Source organism: Bison bison, unplaced genomic scaffold (genome assembly GCF_000754665.1).
Source record: "Bison bison bison isolate TAMUID 2011002044 unplaced genomic scaffold, Bison_UMD1.0 scf7180017864464, whole genome shotgun sequence".
NCBI classification, from domain to species: domain Eukaryota; kingdom Metazoa; phylum Chordata; class Mammalia; order Artiodactyla; family Bovidae; genus Bison; species Bison bison.
In genome coordinates, this window is record NW_011495025.1 from 5924586 (window position 1) to 5940833 (window position 16248).

A 16248-nucleotide genomic window follows, 5' to 3' on the forward strand; every position below is an offset into this window, starting at 1 on the left:
GTCATTTTTGAGATTGCATCCAAGTAATGCATTTTGGACTCTGGTTGACTGTGACAGCTACTCCATTTCTTCTAAGGGATTCTTGCCCACAGTAATAGATATAATGGTCATGTGAATTAAATTAATCTATTCCAGTCCATTTTAGTTAACTGATTCCTAAAATGTTGATGTTCACTCTTGCCATCTCCTGTTTGACCACTTCCAATTTACCTTGATTCGTGGACCTAACATTCCAGGTTCCTATGCAATATTGTTTTTTACAGCATCGTAATTTACTTCCATCACCAGTCACATCCACAAAGGGCATTGTTTTCACTTTGACTCCATCTCTTCATTCTTTCTGGAATTATTTCTCAACTCTGGTAGCATATTGGGTACCTACCAACATGGGGAGTTCATCTTTCAGTGTCATATCTTTTTGCCTTTTCATACAGTCCATAGGATTCTCAAGGCAAGTTTGTCAAGTGGTTTGTCATTGTACAGGAGGCAATGATCAAGATTATTCCCAAGAAAAAGAAATGCAAAAAGGCAGAATGGTTGTCTGAGAAGACCTTACAAATAGCTGAGAAAAGAAGAGAAGCAAAAGGCACAAGAGAAAAGGAAAGATACCCATTCTTGAATGCAGAGTTCTAAAGAATAGCAAGGAGAGATAAGAAAGCCTTCCTCAGTGATCAGTGCAAAGAAACAGAGGAAAACAATAGAATGGGAAAGACTAGAGATCTCTTCAAGAAAATTAGAGATACCAAGGGAACATTTCATGCAAAGATGGGTACAATAAAGGATAGAAATTTTATGGCCCTAACAGAAGCAGAAGCTATTAAGAGGTGGCAAGAATATAAAGAAGAACTATACAAAAAAGATCTTAATGACCCAGATAACCATGATGGTGTGATCACTCACCTAGAGCCAGACATTCTGGACTGTGAAGTCAGGTGGGCCTTAGGAAGCATCACTACGAACAAAGCTAGTTAGAGGTGATAAAATTCCAGTTGAGCTATTTCAAATCCTAAAAGATGATGCTGTGAGAGTGCTGCACTCAATATGCCAGCAAATGTGGAAAATTCAGCAGTGGCCACAGGACTGGAAAAGGTCAGTTGTCATTCTAATCCCAAAGAAAGGCAACGCCAAAGAATATTCAAACTACAGCACAATTGCTCTCATCTCACATGCTAGCAAAGTAATGCTCAAAATTATCCAAGTGAAGCTTCAACAGTGCATAAACCAAGAACTTCCAGATGTTCAAGCTGGATTTAGAAAAGGCAGAGGAACCAGAGATCAAATTGCCAATAACCATTGGATCACTGGAAAAGCAAGAGAGTTCCAGAAAGACATCTGCTTTATCGACTACGCCAAAGCCTTTGACTGTGTGGATCACAGCAAACTGTGGAAAATTCTTAAAGAGATGGGAATACCAGACCACTTGACCTGCCTCCTGAGAAATCTGTATGCAGGTCAAGAAGCAACAGTTAGAACCTGACATAGAACAACAGACTGGTTCCAAATTGGGAAATAGTATGTTAAGGCTGTATACTGTCACCCTGCTTATTTAACTTATATGCATAGTACATCATGAGAAACTCTGGGCTGGAAGAAGCACAAGCTGGAATCAAGATTGCTGGGAGAAATATCAATAACCTCAGATATGCAGATGACACCACCCTAATGGCAGAAAGCAAAGAAGAACTAAAGAACCTCTTGATGAAAGTGAAAGAGGAGAGTGAAAAGGTGGCTTAAAGCTCTACATTCAGAAAACTAAGATCATGGCACCCGGTCCCATCACTTCATGGCAAATGGATGGGTAAACAATGGAAACAGTGAAAGACTTTGTTTTGGGAGGCTCCAAAATCATTGCAGATGGTGACTGCAGCCATGAAATTAAAAGATGCTTGCTCCTTGGAAGAAAAGCTATGACCCACCTAGACAGCATATTAAAAAGTAGAGGCATTACTTTGCTGACAAAAGTCCATCTAGTCAAAGCTATGGTTTTTCCGGTAATCATGTATGGATGTGAGAGTTGGACTATAAAGAAAGCTGAGCACCAAAGAATTGATGCTTTTGAACTGTGGTGTTGGAGAACTCTTGAGAGCCCCCTGGACTGCAAGGAAATCAAACCAGTCAATCTTAAAGGAAATCAGTCTTGACTATTCATTGGAAGGACTGATGCTGAAGATGAAACTCCAATACTTTGGCCACCTGATGTGAAAAACTGACTCACTGGAAAAGACCCTGATGCTGGGAAAGTTGAAGGCAGGAGGAGAAGGTGACAACAGAGGATGAGGCGGTTGGATGGCATCACCGACTTGATGGACATGAGTTTGATCAAGCTCTAGGAGTTGGTGATAGACAGGGAAGCCTGGTGTGCTGCAGTCCATGGGGTCACAAAGAGTCAGACATGACTAAACGACTGAACTGAACTAAGGATCTCTAAGATGCAGAAGTTACTTTTTCCCTTAAAATTCCAATAGTGTACATCTGGGCCTTCATTCCACTTGTTGTAGAAACCAGATATATCCAAAATAACTATGAGAATTTGCTGGGGGCTTACGTTTCTACTAACTACCTCACAATCTAGGGTTTTTGGTGAAATCTCTCTCTCTGTCTGGTCTGTCCTCAGATTTCAGACCTCCTTCCACATCAGCACCTAGTGTGGACGTCACCCCATAGTTTCCTTTCCCACAGCACCACTGATACAAGATACACAGGCTTCTGTGTATGATACAAGGCTTCTGTGTATGGTTTGGGATGACCATAGGCATTTATAGAATAGCTTACAGTTTTAAACTTAATATGAGATAGAAATGGCTCACAAAATTCATTTCCAACATGCTTATATCTCTCCTTTAATTCATTCTATAGCTATAATGCTGAAACATATTTCATGTTCTTCATTTTTTTCCAACTGTAATTAGACAGGAGTTCCTGGTTGGGCTCAGCCTTTAGCCAAAATAATGTTATTTTCATTTAGAACGATTCTTAGAACACAGCACTGAACACAATATTTAGATTTTTTCAAAAAGATTGTTTGGCTATAATCAAAACTCTGGAGACATCCCAGAATAGGAAAAAAAACAAAACAAACAAATATATATATATATATATATATACACACACACACATACATGCCTCAAAACATGGTGAATTCAATTACAGCTTTATTTTTTCAAACTTCATATTTATAAATTGTTTATTAGAGTTTCCCTGGGGCTCAGATGGTAAAGCGTCTGCCTGCAATTTGGGAGACCAGGGTTCGATCCCTGGGTCAGGAAGATCCTCTGGAGAAGGAAATGGCAACCCACTCCAGTACTGTTGCCTGGAAAATTCCATGGATGGAGGAGACTGGTAGGCTACAGCCCATGGGGTCACAAAGAGTCAGACACGACTGAGTGACTTCACTTTCACTTATTAGATGTACAATATTTTTAGAGTATCTTTTAGCTTTTAATATTCAGTATATTTTAAAATGCTAATTATTATTCAGGAAATAATTCAGTAAAAAGCAATCATTCTCATAGCAAATTTAAGGACCAGGAAATGCTGGTTTATTAACAATATTATCCTTGACTCATCATGTCATTGTTTATCCCAGCATTTGTCAACTAATTCTATCTAAAATCCATCAACCTTTGTACTAATCAGACCTAAAGAAGAAACTGTACTCCTGTACTAAAGAACAGAAGGATCGTAGGGTGAGAGGACCCGAGATGTGAGCCTCTCAGAGGTCACTATCACCCTGTGACTGTGGCTGAGATAAATCCTTTGTTGCTGTTGATGGCTCTTTGAAGTGCTTCCTTCACTTTTTTCATTGTAGAATATTTAGGGAGTTCCAGAATATTATGACATGTCAGTGATTTTGGGAAATCGCTTTCACTGCAAGTCTCAGGACAGCGAAACCGGATTCCTGGTTTCTGTATGCCTTTTACATGTAGTCTATCATTTCCTGTAAGAAAAACTAAAAAGAAATAAGCTTCAGTTAAAGTAGTTCACAGAAAGAACAAAACTTAAAATGAAAAGGAAGAAATTAATCATTTCATTCAAAAATATTTATCAGGTCCCCCTTGTGCAAAGAGAACTACATGGGACCATGTGGGGTGAAGAAAAATCATGACATTTGGTCTTTGTCTTTGGTGAGTTCACGATCTAGTTGGGGGGAAATTACGTATGTGAAAAGATAACAGCAAGATACAAGGAGTTTAGTCGAGCTCAGCTAGGAAGTATGATGTGAAGAGATAATGAAGACACTGAGCCTCAAGGCGGGGAGAGAGGTGCCAGGTTAGGGTGACAGGGAAGCTTCAGGCAGAAAGAAAAAACCAGAGGAGAAGATGTATGTGAACTCACTGAATGTACAGCCAACAGAATCCCTGGACTGAAACAAAAGTTTCCCATTAAGAAAGAACATTGGGAAGGTAGTTTGGGCTTGTGGAGAAGTAGTTAAGTTTGTGGAAAAGTTGTCCTCAAACATCCTCAGTAGCAACAAAAATAGCAAGAAAGATGTGTACGCATCTCAAGAAGAACTAAGAAATGGGATGAAAGATAAGAGAATAAGGCATTAAATCTGTCCTATACTAAAGCTGAAACTCCAATACTTTGGCCACCTCATGTGAAGAGTTGACTCATTGGAAAGGACTCTGATGCTGGGAGGGATTGGGGGCAAGAGGAGAAGGGGGCGACAGAGGATGAGATGGCTGGATGGCATCGCTGACTCGATGGACATGAGTCTCAGTGAACTCTGGAAGTTGGTGATGGACAGGGAGGCCTGGTGTGCTGCGATTCATGGGGTCGCAAAGAGTTGGACACGACTGAGCGACTGATCTGATCTGATCTGATGGAAACCCAGGTTTCCCACTAAAAGAGGTTCTTATGTCTTAGTGGTCTTGAACACGGGCTTTGAATTAGCCTGCTGGGTTCAAATTCTCATTCTGACACTAACCAACTGTCAGAACATAGGCAAGCTACTAAATGCTGCAAGTCTCTTTTTCCTCATATCTGAAGTGGGGGTAAATAAAGGTACCTGCTTCATAGGCTGCTATTAGGATAAAGGGAAGTAACAGTTATAAAATGATCAGGACAGTGCCTGGTATAGAGTAAGCACACAATATAAATGTTATTATTATTATCATCATCAGTGGTCACTGGAACTATAATCATTAATAGTATTTGAGATAGTTGACATTGCCCTAATTCCATAGGACTTTAGATAATTAAATAAAGGTAGGAATGTGAGATAAAAGGCTCAATTAGGAGCCAACTAAAGTAAAGAAAGAAGACACAAACTGGGTCAGTGTAGACAAGGTAGTAAAATAACAATATCTTTATTACTATCATTTTTTAAAATGGAAAACAGGCTTAAGTAAGAAAATGAACACTGGTCTAGAAGCTAGGGGACCTGCATTCTAACCCTTGCTTTGCCATTAACATTTGTGATACACTATTAATGACTTTATCTCAAATAAGATATTTTAAAAGATATGTAATTATAGATTCATCTATTTCTGCAATACTTACAGAGGAATTTTCTCTTTTCATCCAAAGTTAAATTATGGAAAGCTTTCCAAAACATCAGTATAGTAGGATGTGACTCATGGTATCCTTGCTCATAAATAGAATTCTTGAAAAAAAAAAGAAAAAAGGAGAAATTTGGTTTTTAGGGGTAATTTTTGTTTGGAAGACTTGGGGGCACTTTAGTTATTACCTACCTTTTCAAATTGTTCCCAGTCATAGTCAGTATTTCCAATTATTGCTCTCATTAGTTCTTCAGGCTTGAAATGTTTAAGTATCTCTTTGTCAAAAAGTTTATAAAATCCTCTCTGAAATTCCTCATAAACTGCCTTTACAGAGGTGTTTAAAACATAATCAACACACTTAGAAACATAGTCTTTCCTGAAGGAAGCAAAAAAAAAAGGCCAATAATATACTTAACCAGTGACTAAACTATTCTCTACTTTGCCTTTTCATCATTTCTATTAAGAAAGAAAAGTAAGTTACATCTGCCAAGCACACAACGCTATATGACACAGGGCTACGAAAACATCCAGTCAGCTGGAAGAAGAAAGCGTGGAGAATATGCAGAAGCACGAAGGCTTTGTTTTGCTCCCATTGCCTGGACCACATTCAGGATGATATTTTAAAAACACCAATCTGAATATGTCATTCTCCTGCTTAAAATCTTTAAAAGACTTCTCATTGCCTTGAAGGTAAATTTCAAACCACTTTAGCAGGATTAAAAAGGTCTCCATGGGGGAAGGGGGTAAAAAACAATGGGCTCCATGTCGTGCCCTTGCCTGACTCAGCAGTCTCTTCCCACTGCCATTTGAACCTCCGGCCATGCTGACCTTCAGTTCACTGGCCTCACTGTCTCCCTTACAGTTAGGCCACAGCAGGCAGAGCTTCCTTTTCACCTGGCAACTTCCGTCACTCATCAGAATTCAAAATGAACATGACTTTCTCAGGGTTGGTCCTCTGTTCTTCTCTCTCTGCCCTCTCACAACACATCACTGTGTGTAAATTACGTCTGCAGATTGTCTTCTCCAATTTGGATGAATTTCCTGAGAGCAGGTGTGCTACTGGAGATATTTCCACCAGATATCACCCTAAAACATGCTAATCTCCTATCCTTTGAGCATCCTTCAAGGACCATCATTTCTGAATCAACCTCCTCTGTCCTCCCCTGTAACCAGTGGTGTGCTGGTAAATGTTCTACAACCAGCTTTCTTAAAAGGTGAGGGGAAAAAGATGGAACCCTCATTTGCAGCATTTGCCAATTTCTGTGGTTTACCTGTCACCTTCTAGTTTCTTAACTGGTTTTCGTTTTCTTCGGAGTGTTCATCCTTATCTGACTTTCTATTACATAATAATTTATTGACTTTCTGCTCCACTGTAATTTCTGCTCCAGATTTTGCATCTTTTTTTACTGCCATATCTCTGACACCTAGAATAGGGTCTAGTATAGAGTAGGGGCTCAAAAACTAATTGTTAAATGAACAGTGAAAAGTGCTGCAAAGGAAATATTTAATCTTGACTCCTTTCGTCCCTTCTTTTCCCTGTAACCTTTAATCCTTTGAAAAAGATCAGAAGCTAAAATGATCATCTGGAAAGACTGGGTAGCTCAGATGGTAAAGAATCTGTCTGAAATGCGGGAGACCTGGGTTCAGTCCCTGGGTTGGGAAGATCCCCTGGAGGAAGGTATGGCAACCCATTCCAGTATTCTTGCCTGGAGAGTCCCACCGGACAGAGGAGCCTGGTGGGCTACAGTCCACTGGGGTCACAAAGAGTCGGACACAGCTGAGCGACTGAGCACAGCAAAAGACAAAATATATTTATAAAGCATAGTGATATAAACATTTTATGTGTATTCAAAATAGATGTGCGATGTCTCAAACTTACTTGTTGCTTTGGTCTACAAATACAGAAATCCCATTTGGAATTAAATCAACATCATTTTGGTCCCAGTGTATCTGTAACCAAAATATATTCAGGTACTAAACATGAAAGAAAGTCTGAATAGTCAACCACAAGACCATTATTGCTAGTACATTCTTCCCTATAAAACTTTAAATGACTAGGCATTAAATAATTATTTATATAGTTCAATCATCTAACTATATATATAAATAAAAACATACCATAGTATATGCTATATATTGCTTTATGCATATGTCATTCCATTTAATTTTTTACGGTGTTCACATTGATTGAATAATTGCTATCTTTTCACTTTTAGAGTGTATAGACATAAGGCATCAAATGAGGAGCAAGTGGGAGAAAAGTCTTACAGTACCGAAGTATAATACCCTTCAAAAAACACATCCAATATATAAGATACTATAATAAAAAACATTTTTAAAAACATTAATATAAACTATAATCTGATTTTCATTAGTACTCACAGAAAAACGTAGGCCAAATTCTTCTTCAATGTCATTAGCATCATCATTTAGAACTTCTTGCAAGCACCTAATGAAAATTTTGGTTTAAAATATACATATTATTCCTACACAACTTCAAAAGAAATAAATGGTCAATGGAAAAAATGGGAACAATATAAAAATTTATAAAGTGTATTAAAAGTCATGTAAATTTCTTCTTCTCCACCTTCCCATTCCCTCTTCCTAGAGTTAACCTTTACAAGTTTGATTGGTCAGATTACTGCCTATCATGTGGACACTGCTGAATCTTGGTGGAAATTTTCAGAAAGGAGCCCCTTCCCCTAGACCAGCCCTTCCCCTGAACCAGGCCTTATTTTGTCTCCCAGGGGATGTTTGGCAAAATCTGGAGACATCTTTGGTTGTCACAGTTAAAGGGAGTGTTATGATTAAAGGGGGTCCCTTGGACTGCAAGATCAAACCAGTCAATCCTAAAGGAAATCAGTCCTGAATATTCATTGGAAGGACTGAAGCTGAAGCTGAAACTCCAATACTTTGGCCATCTGACGCAAAGAACTGACTCGTTGGAAAAGATCCTAATGCTGGGAAAGATTGAAGGCAGTAAGAGAAGGGGATGACAGAGGATGAGCTGGTTGGATGGCATTACCAACTCGATGGACATGAGTTTGAGCAAGCTTCCCTGATAGTTCAGTTGGTAAAGAATCTGCCTGCAATGCAGGAGATTCCTGTGTCAGGAAGATCTGCTGGAGAAGGAATAGGCTACCTACCCACTCCAGTATTCTTGGATTTTCCTTGTGGCTCAGCTGGTGAAAAGAATCCACCTGCAATGCAGGAGAGCTGGGTTCGATCCCTGGGTTGGGAAGATCCCCTGGAGAAGGGAAAGGCTACCCACTCCAGTATTCTGGAGAATTCCATGGACTGTAAAGTCCTTGGGGTCGCAAAAAGTCTGACACAACTGAACGACTTTCACTTAGTACTGGCATCTAGTGGGTAGCAGCCCCGTATGCTGTTAGGCATCTCTACAATGTCCAAGTCAGTCTTTCACAACAAAGAATTATCTAGCCCAAAATGTGTGTACTGCCAAGGTTGAAAAGCCCTGCTCTATACTGTCAGAGTATATGGTATAAATCTAGCCAGTGTTTTCTTTCACTAACAGTACACAGGAAGAGAATCTTTTTCTTCCATCTGTTGCCAACTCTATGCTGTATGAAAAACTTTGTAACAGTTGTCAGTCTATAAGCAGAAAAATTATATTTCATTTTCATCTGCATTTTCTTGGTTACTAGTAAGGTTGAGCATATTTTTTGAGTTTATATATATACATATAGTCATATCTATATTATACAAAGATATTAATCCATTGTCTATCATGTGTTGCCAGTTTTTTCTTTAGAGAATATAGTTGGCCTTTTAACCTAGAACAAGCATTTTTCAATCCTTAAAAAATAAAGTTCATAGGCTTCCCTCCTGGCTCAGTGGTAAAGAATCTGCCTACAAATGCAGGAGACACAGGTTCGATCTCTGATCCGGGAAGATCCCACATGCTGCAGAGCAACTGTGCCCGTGCACCACAACTACTAGAGCCTGTGCTCTAGAGCCTGGGAGCCGCAGCTACTGACCCATGTGCTGCAGCTACTGAAGCCTGCATGCCCTAGAGCCCATGCTCTGCAACGAGAGAAGCCACTACAATGAGAAGCTCGAGTACTACAACAGGAGTAGCCCCCCACTCACTGCCTCTAGAGAAAGCCTGCCCAGCATGAAGACCTAGCACAGCCAAAAAATAAATAAATAAAAATGAAAAACCAAAGTTTGTGACATGCTGATTTAGTGAAATAAGTGAAATATGATTAAATAGGATTGACTTAAAATCAGTATAGCATGCATGATTCTCATTACGAATATCATGTTCTATCCAAAGCAACTATTTCCATCTGGATAAATTCAAGAGACTAGACCACAGCTCTGTTTATTGTGCCATTGCTAATTAGAGGAGCATTTGGCTTTTTTCCACTTCTGAAGGTTTACTTTATTATAAGTTATGCTAAAATTCAAACTCATCTAAAAAGCATGCACATTTATTGAACCTGAAGACCTTATCTGTGTGTGTGTATGTGTCTGTGTGTAACATTATTTGTGGCTAAACAACTGAGAAGGACTGAGACTGACTAGATACACAGTCCTAAAAAAAAATTATATTTACTCACTTTCCAAAAGAAGGACTGAGTTCTTTTAAATCTTCCAATGATGGCTCCTGGTCCAGAAGTTTCTTAAACAGAGCCAGTGGGAAAGGGAGGTAGACAACATTAAAATTATATAGGGAGAGTCCACACAGCATCCCAAAGAGGAAATACATCTTCTTCTCAAATTTAGGCTAGAGAAGAAAAAAAAAAATCCTTTATGTATTAAATATAATCAATAATCCAAACAGATAATTAGATTAGTAAAAAGAAGTTTGGTTCCTTTATCTAAGAGTCAGAAATTAGAAACAAAATGAGCTTCAGGAAAATAAAAATTTGAGGTTCTTATATAGGTTATAATACAATATAAAATTCTTCTGTAAGTTAAAATACAAATTTTAACAGTTCAGAATGTTAAACAAATGAATTTGCTTTTTGTGACTGACAGCATATCTGGAATATGAAAAAAAATGCTCAGTGAACCTTAAAAATGAAGGTTTTCACTATTGAATTTTTTTTAATTTAATTTTATTTTTAAACTTTATAATATTGTATTGGTTTTGCAAACATTGAAATGAATCCGCCACAGGTATACATGTGTTCCCCATCCTGAACCCTCAGTGTTTGTCTTCAAATTCATGTAGAAAATGACACCAGGAAGGAAGGGTGTACTTTATGCCTGCAGCGGGCGTCAGTCATGCCAGGGGTGTGTCAGAGGAGTGCTGGTCCCTTCAGCAACGCAGCCCTCAACCCAGGCGTGCTTACAGGGACAAGCATATGGGTCAGGGAAGGTGACTGATGCTGTTGAGTATGAAGGTCTGTGGAAGGAAGAAGGAAAGAGTCCTGATAAAATTGGCTTCACTCTTCTCTGCACTGTGAGGTCCTGGATGAAGTAAACCCTGGCCACATCTGGCCAGGCCGTCACTGCAGCCCAACCGACAGGTCACGATTCCAAGACTTCAATTCCAGTGCCGGCTTTGCTGTTAGCTGATCACTGACTTTAGGCCACCCATATAGTAATCTGTGCTTCAATCTACTGGCTCTATTTACTTCCTAGTGTAATTGCCTAGGAGAAACGTTAAAAATGCATTTGAATTTTGAAAAGGAGTTAAAAGTTCAATACAAGTACTCTCCAAAGGAGACCTCTTCTAATCTAATCAGTCTTACTTCCTGTATTTGTAAGGTATCCCTGATTCTAGTGGATTTTGTCTCTTTGTTTTCTATCCAGCAGTATAGTATTCAGTAACGCTTAAGGGGGCTTTGGGATCACTCTTAAATTTATATCCTTACTTGGTCACTTGCAAGTTGAATATCCATTCAGTTCAGTTCAGTTCAGTCTCTCAGTCATGTCTGACTCTTTGAGATCCCATGGACTGCAGCATGTCAAGACACCCTGTCCATCACTAACTCCCAGAGTTCACCAGAGTTCATTCAAACTCATGTCCACTGAGTTAGTGATGCCATCCAACCATCTCATCCTCTATTGTCCCCTTCCCCTCCTGCCTTCAATCTTTCTCAGCATCAGGGTTTTTTCAAATGAAACAGTTCTTCGCATCAGGTGGCCAAGTTATTAGAGTTTCAGTTTCAATATCAGTCCTTGAAATGAATATTCAGGACTGATTTCATTTAGGATGGACTGGTTGGATCTCCTTGCAGTCCAAGGGACTGTCAAGAGTCTTCTCCAGCACCCCAGTTCAAAAGCATCAATTCTTTGGCACTCAGCCTTCTTTATAGTCCAACTCTCACATCCATACATGACCACTGGAAAAACCACAGCTTTGACTAGATGGACCTTTGTTGGCAAAGTAATGTGTCTGCTTTTTAATATGCTGTCTAGGTTGGTCATAACTTTCCTTTCAAGGAACAAGTGTCTTTTAATTTCATGGCTGCAGTCACCATCTGCAGTGAATTTCGAGCGCCCCAAAATAAAGTCTCTCACTGTTTCCACTGTTTTCCCATCTATTTGCCATGAAGTTATGGGACTGGATGTCATGATCTTAGTTTTCTGAATGTTGAACTTTAAGCCACCTTTTACACTCTCCTCTTTCACTTTCATCAAGAGGCTCTTTAGTTCTTCTTCACTTTCTGCCATAAGGGTGGTGTCATCTGCATATCTGACGTTATTGATATTTCTCCTGGCAATCTTGATTCTAGCTTGTGCTTCACCCAGCCCAGCGTTTCTCATGACGTACTCTGCATATAAGTAAAATAAGCAGAGTGACAGTATACAGCCTTGACGTACTCCTTTCCTTATTTGGAACCAGTCTGTTATTCCACAGAGACTTCCCTGGTGGCTCAGACGGTAAGGCGTCTGCCTACAATTTGGGAGACCTGGATTCAATCCCTGGGTCGGGAAGATCTCTTGGAGAAGGGAATGGCAACCCACTCCAGTATTCTTGTCCTCCCCCACGAAAAAAGGGGCTCAAAGAAATATGTGACTTCCCTGGTGGCTCACACAGTAAAGTGTCTGTCTACAATGTGGGAGACCTGAGTTTGATCCCTGGGTTGGGAAGTTCCCTGAAGAAGGAAATGGCAACCCACTCCAGGGTCTTGCCTAGAAAATCCCATGGACAGAGGAGCCTGGCGTCCATGGGGTCGTAAAGATTTGGACACGACTGAGAGACTTCACTTTCACTTTCTTTCTTTCTTGTTGTTCCACATCCAGTTCTAACTGTTGCTTTCTGACCTGCATACAGGTTTCTCAAGAGGCAGGTCAGGTAGTCTAGTATTCCCATCTCTTTAAGAATTTTCCAAAGTTTGTTGTGATCCACACAGTCAAAGGCTTTGGCATAGTCAATAAAACAGAAATACATGTTTTTCTGGAACTCTCTTGCTTTTTCCATGATCCAACAGATGTTGGCAATTTGACCTCTGGTTCTTCTGCCTTTTCTAAATCCAGCTTCAACATCTGGAAGTTTGTGGTTCACATACTGTTGAAGCCTGGCTTGAAGAATTTTGAGCATTACTTTATTAGCATGTGCGATAAGTGCAATTGTGTGGTAGTTTGAGCATTCTTTGGCATTGCCTTTCTTTGGGATTGGAATGAAAACTGACCTTTTCCAGTCCTGTGGCCACTGCTGAGTTTTCCAAATTTGCTGGCATATTGAGTGCAGCACTTTGACAGCATCATCTTTTAGGATATGAAATAGCTCAGCTGGAATTTCATCACGTCCACTAGCTTTGTTCGTAGTGATACTTCCTAAGGCCCACTTGACTTCGCATTCCAGGATGTCTGGCTCTAGGTGAGTGATCACACCATTGTGATTATCTGGGTCGTGAAGATCTTTTTTGTATAGTTCTTCTGTGTATTCTTGCCACCTCTTCTTAATATCTTCTGCTTTTGTTAGGTCCATACCATTTCTGTCCTTTATTGTGCCTATCCTTGCATGAAATGTTCCCTTGGTATCTCTAATATTCTTGAAGAGATTGCTAGTCTTTCCCATTCTATTGTTTTCCTCTATTTCTTTGCACAATCACTGAGGAAGGCTTTCTTATCTCTCCTTGCTATTCTTTGGAACTCTGCATTCAAGTGGGTATATTTTTCCTTTTTTTCCTTTGCTTTTTGCTTCTCTTTTCACAGCTATTTGTAAGGCCTCCTAAGACAGCCATTTTGCTTTTTTGCATTTCTTTTTCTTGGGGATGGTCTTGATTCCTGTTTCCTGTACAATGTCAGGAACCTCCATCCATAGTTCTTCAGGTACTCTATCAGATATAATCCCTTGAATCGATTTGTCACATCCACTATATAATCGTGAGGGATTTGATTTAGGTCATACCTGAATGGTCAAGTGGTTTTCCCTACTTTCTTCAATTTAAGTATGAATTTGGCAATAAGGAGTTCATGATCTGAGCCACAGTCAGCTCCTGGTCTTGTTTTTGCTGACTGTATGTAGCTTCTCCATCTTTGGCTGCAAAGAATATAATCAATCTGATTTTGGTGTTGACCATCTGGTGATGTCCATGTGTAGAGTCTTCTCTTGTGTTGTTGGAAGAGGATGTTTGCTATTTTCTTGGGAAAACTCTATTAGCCTTTGCCCTGCTTCATTCTGTACTCCAAGGCCAAATCTTCCTGTTACTCCAGGTATCTCTTGACTTCCAATTTTTGCATCCAGTCCCCTATAATGAAAAGAACATCTTTTTGGGGTGTTAGTCCTAGGTTTTGTAGGTCTTCATAGAACCGTTCAACTTCAGCTTCTTCAGCATTACTGGTCGGAGCATCAGATCAGATCAGATCAGTCGCTCAGTCGTGTCCGACTCTTTGCAACCCCATGAATGGCAGCACGCCAGGCCTCCCTGTCCATCACCAACTCCCGGAGTTCACTGAGACTCACGTTCATCGAGTCAGTGATGCCATCCAGCCATCTCATCCTCTGTCGTCCTCTTCTCCTCCTGCCCCCAATCCCTCCCAGCATCAGAGTCTTTTCCAATGAGTCAACTCTTCGCATGAGGTGGCCAAAGTACTGGAGTTTCAGCTTTAGCATCATTTCTTCCAAAGAAATCCCAGGGCTGATCTCCTTCAGAATGGACTGGTTGGTCGGAGCATAGACTGGGATTAATGTGATATTGAATGGTTTGCCTTGGAAATGAACAGAGATCATTCTGCCATTTTTGAGATTGCATCCAAGTACTGCATTTCGGACTCTTGTTGCCTATGACAGCTACTCCATTTCTTTTAAGGGATTCTTGCCTACAGTAGTAGATATAATGGTCATCTTATTTAAATTCACCCATCCAGTCCATTTTAGTTTGCTGATTCCTAAAATGTCAACGTTCACTCTTGCCATCTCCTGTTTGACCACTTCCAATTTGTCTTGATTCATGGACCTAACATTCTAGGTTCTATGCAATTTTGCTCTTTACAGCATCAGACTTGCTTCTATCACCAGTCACATCCACAACTGGATGGTTGTTTTTGCTTTGGCTCTGTCTCTTCATTCTTTCAGGAGTTATTTCTCCACTGATCTCTAATAGCATATTGGGTACCTATCGACCTGGGGAATTCATCTTTCAGTGTCCTAATTTTTCGCCTTTTCATACTGTTCACGGGGTTCTCAAGGCAAGAATACTAAAGTGGTTTGCCATTCTCTTCTCCAGCGGACCATGTTTTGTCAGAACTCTCCACCATGACCCTTCCTTCTTGAGTGGCCCTATAAGGCATGGCTTATAGTTTCACTGAGATAGACAAGGCTGTGGTCCATGTGATCAGACTGATTAGTTTTCTGTGATTGTGGTTTTCAGTCTGTCTGCCTTCTGATGGAGAAGGATAAGAGGCTTATGGAAGCTTCCTGATGGGAGAGACTGACTGTGGGGGAAATTGGGTCTTGTTCTGATGGGCGGGGCTATGCTCAGTAAATCTTTAATCCAATTTTCTGTTAATGGGTAGACCTGTGTTCCCTCCCTGTTATTTACTTGGGGCCAAACTATGGTGGGGCTTCCCTGGTGGCTCAGAGGTTAAAGCATCTGCCTCCAGTGCGGGAGACCTGGGTTCGATCCCTGGGTTGGGAAGATCCCCTAGAGAAGGAAATGGCAACCCACTCCAGTATTCTTGCCTGGAGAATCCCATGAACAGAGGAGCCTGGTAGGCCACAGTCCATGGGGTCGCAAAGAGTCGGACATGACTGAGTGACTTCACTTTCACTTTCAAACTATGGTGGAGGTAATGAATATCTGTAGACAGTTTATTTAATCTCTCTGTGCCTCAGTTTCTTCATCTGTAAAATGGGGCAAACCACCTATCTCATAGAGTTGATATGAGGTTTATTTTCTTCCTTTCCATTCCCTACTTGCATTGTTTTGATATATTTAGTCCCTATCCTTCGTCATTAACCTCAGGGCTCCATTTTCCAATGACACTTTTTCCAATCACTTCAGTCCCCCTTGATTTCTTTAGGTCCTAAGAAAGAATCCCTTAAATTTGTATAGTGACCTAAAGTTTTCAGGGAACTTCACACTTTGACATACCTTTTATCTTGTTTTAATCTCACAATAGCTCTATAAAGCAGGCAGAATAGAAATTAGTTTTGCTAGTACTTAGGCATTTTTACCGGAGAAGGCAATGGCAACCCACTCCAGTACTTTTGCCTGGAAAATCCCATGGACAGAGGAGCCTGGTAGGCTGCCATCTATGGGGTTGCACAGAGTCAGATACGACTGAAGTGACTTAGCAGCAGCAGCAGCAGCAGGCATTTTTA

The 16248-nt window shown here is 40.3% G+C and overlaps 2 protein-coding genes across 3 annotated transcripts in view; one reads left to right on the forward strand and one right to left on the reverse strand.

Moving 5' to 3' along the window:
- The window catches only part of PYURF (PIGY upstream reading frame), a 78991-nt gene that overhangs the window by 56515 nt on the left and 6228 nt on the right, over positions 1 to 16248 (forward strand). The window lies entirely within an intron of this gene.
- HERC6 (HECT and RLD domain containing E3 ubiquitin protein ligase family member 6) overlaps positions 3131 to 16248 on the reverse strand; it is a 58093-nt gene continuing 44975 nt past the window's right edge. For both annotated transcript variants that reach the window (XM_010860168.1, XM_010860167.1), the window contains 6 exons: positions 10085 to 10251; positions 7884 to 7950; positions 7381 to 7451; positions 5694 to 5877; positions 5503 to 5605; positions 3131 to 3949 (listed from right to left, as the gene is read on the reverse strand). In XM_010860168.1, coding sequence (XP_010858470.1) covers positions 3726 to 3949; positions 5503 to 5605; positions 5694 to 5877; positions 7381 to 7451; positions 7884 to 7950; positions 10085 to 10251 — 816 coding nt within the window. In that variant the 3' untranslated portion in view covers positions 3131 to 3725. The remainder of the gene's footprint in view (positions 3950 to 5502; positions 5606 to 5693; positions 5878 to 7380; positions 7452 to 7883; positions 7951 to 10084; positions 10252 to 16248) is intronic.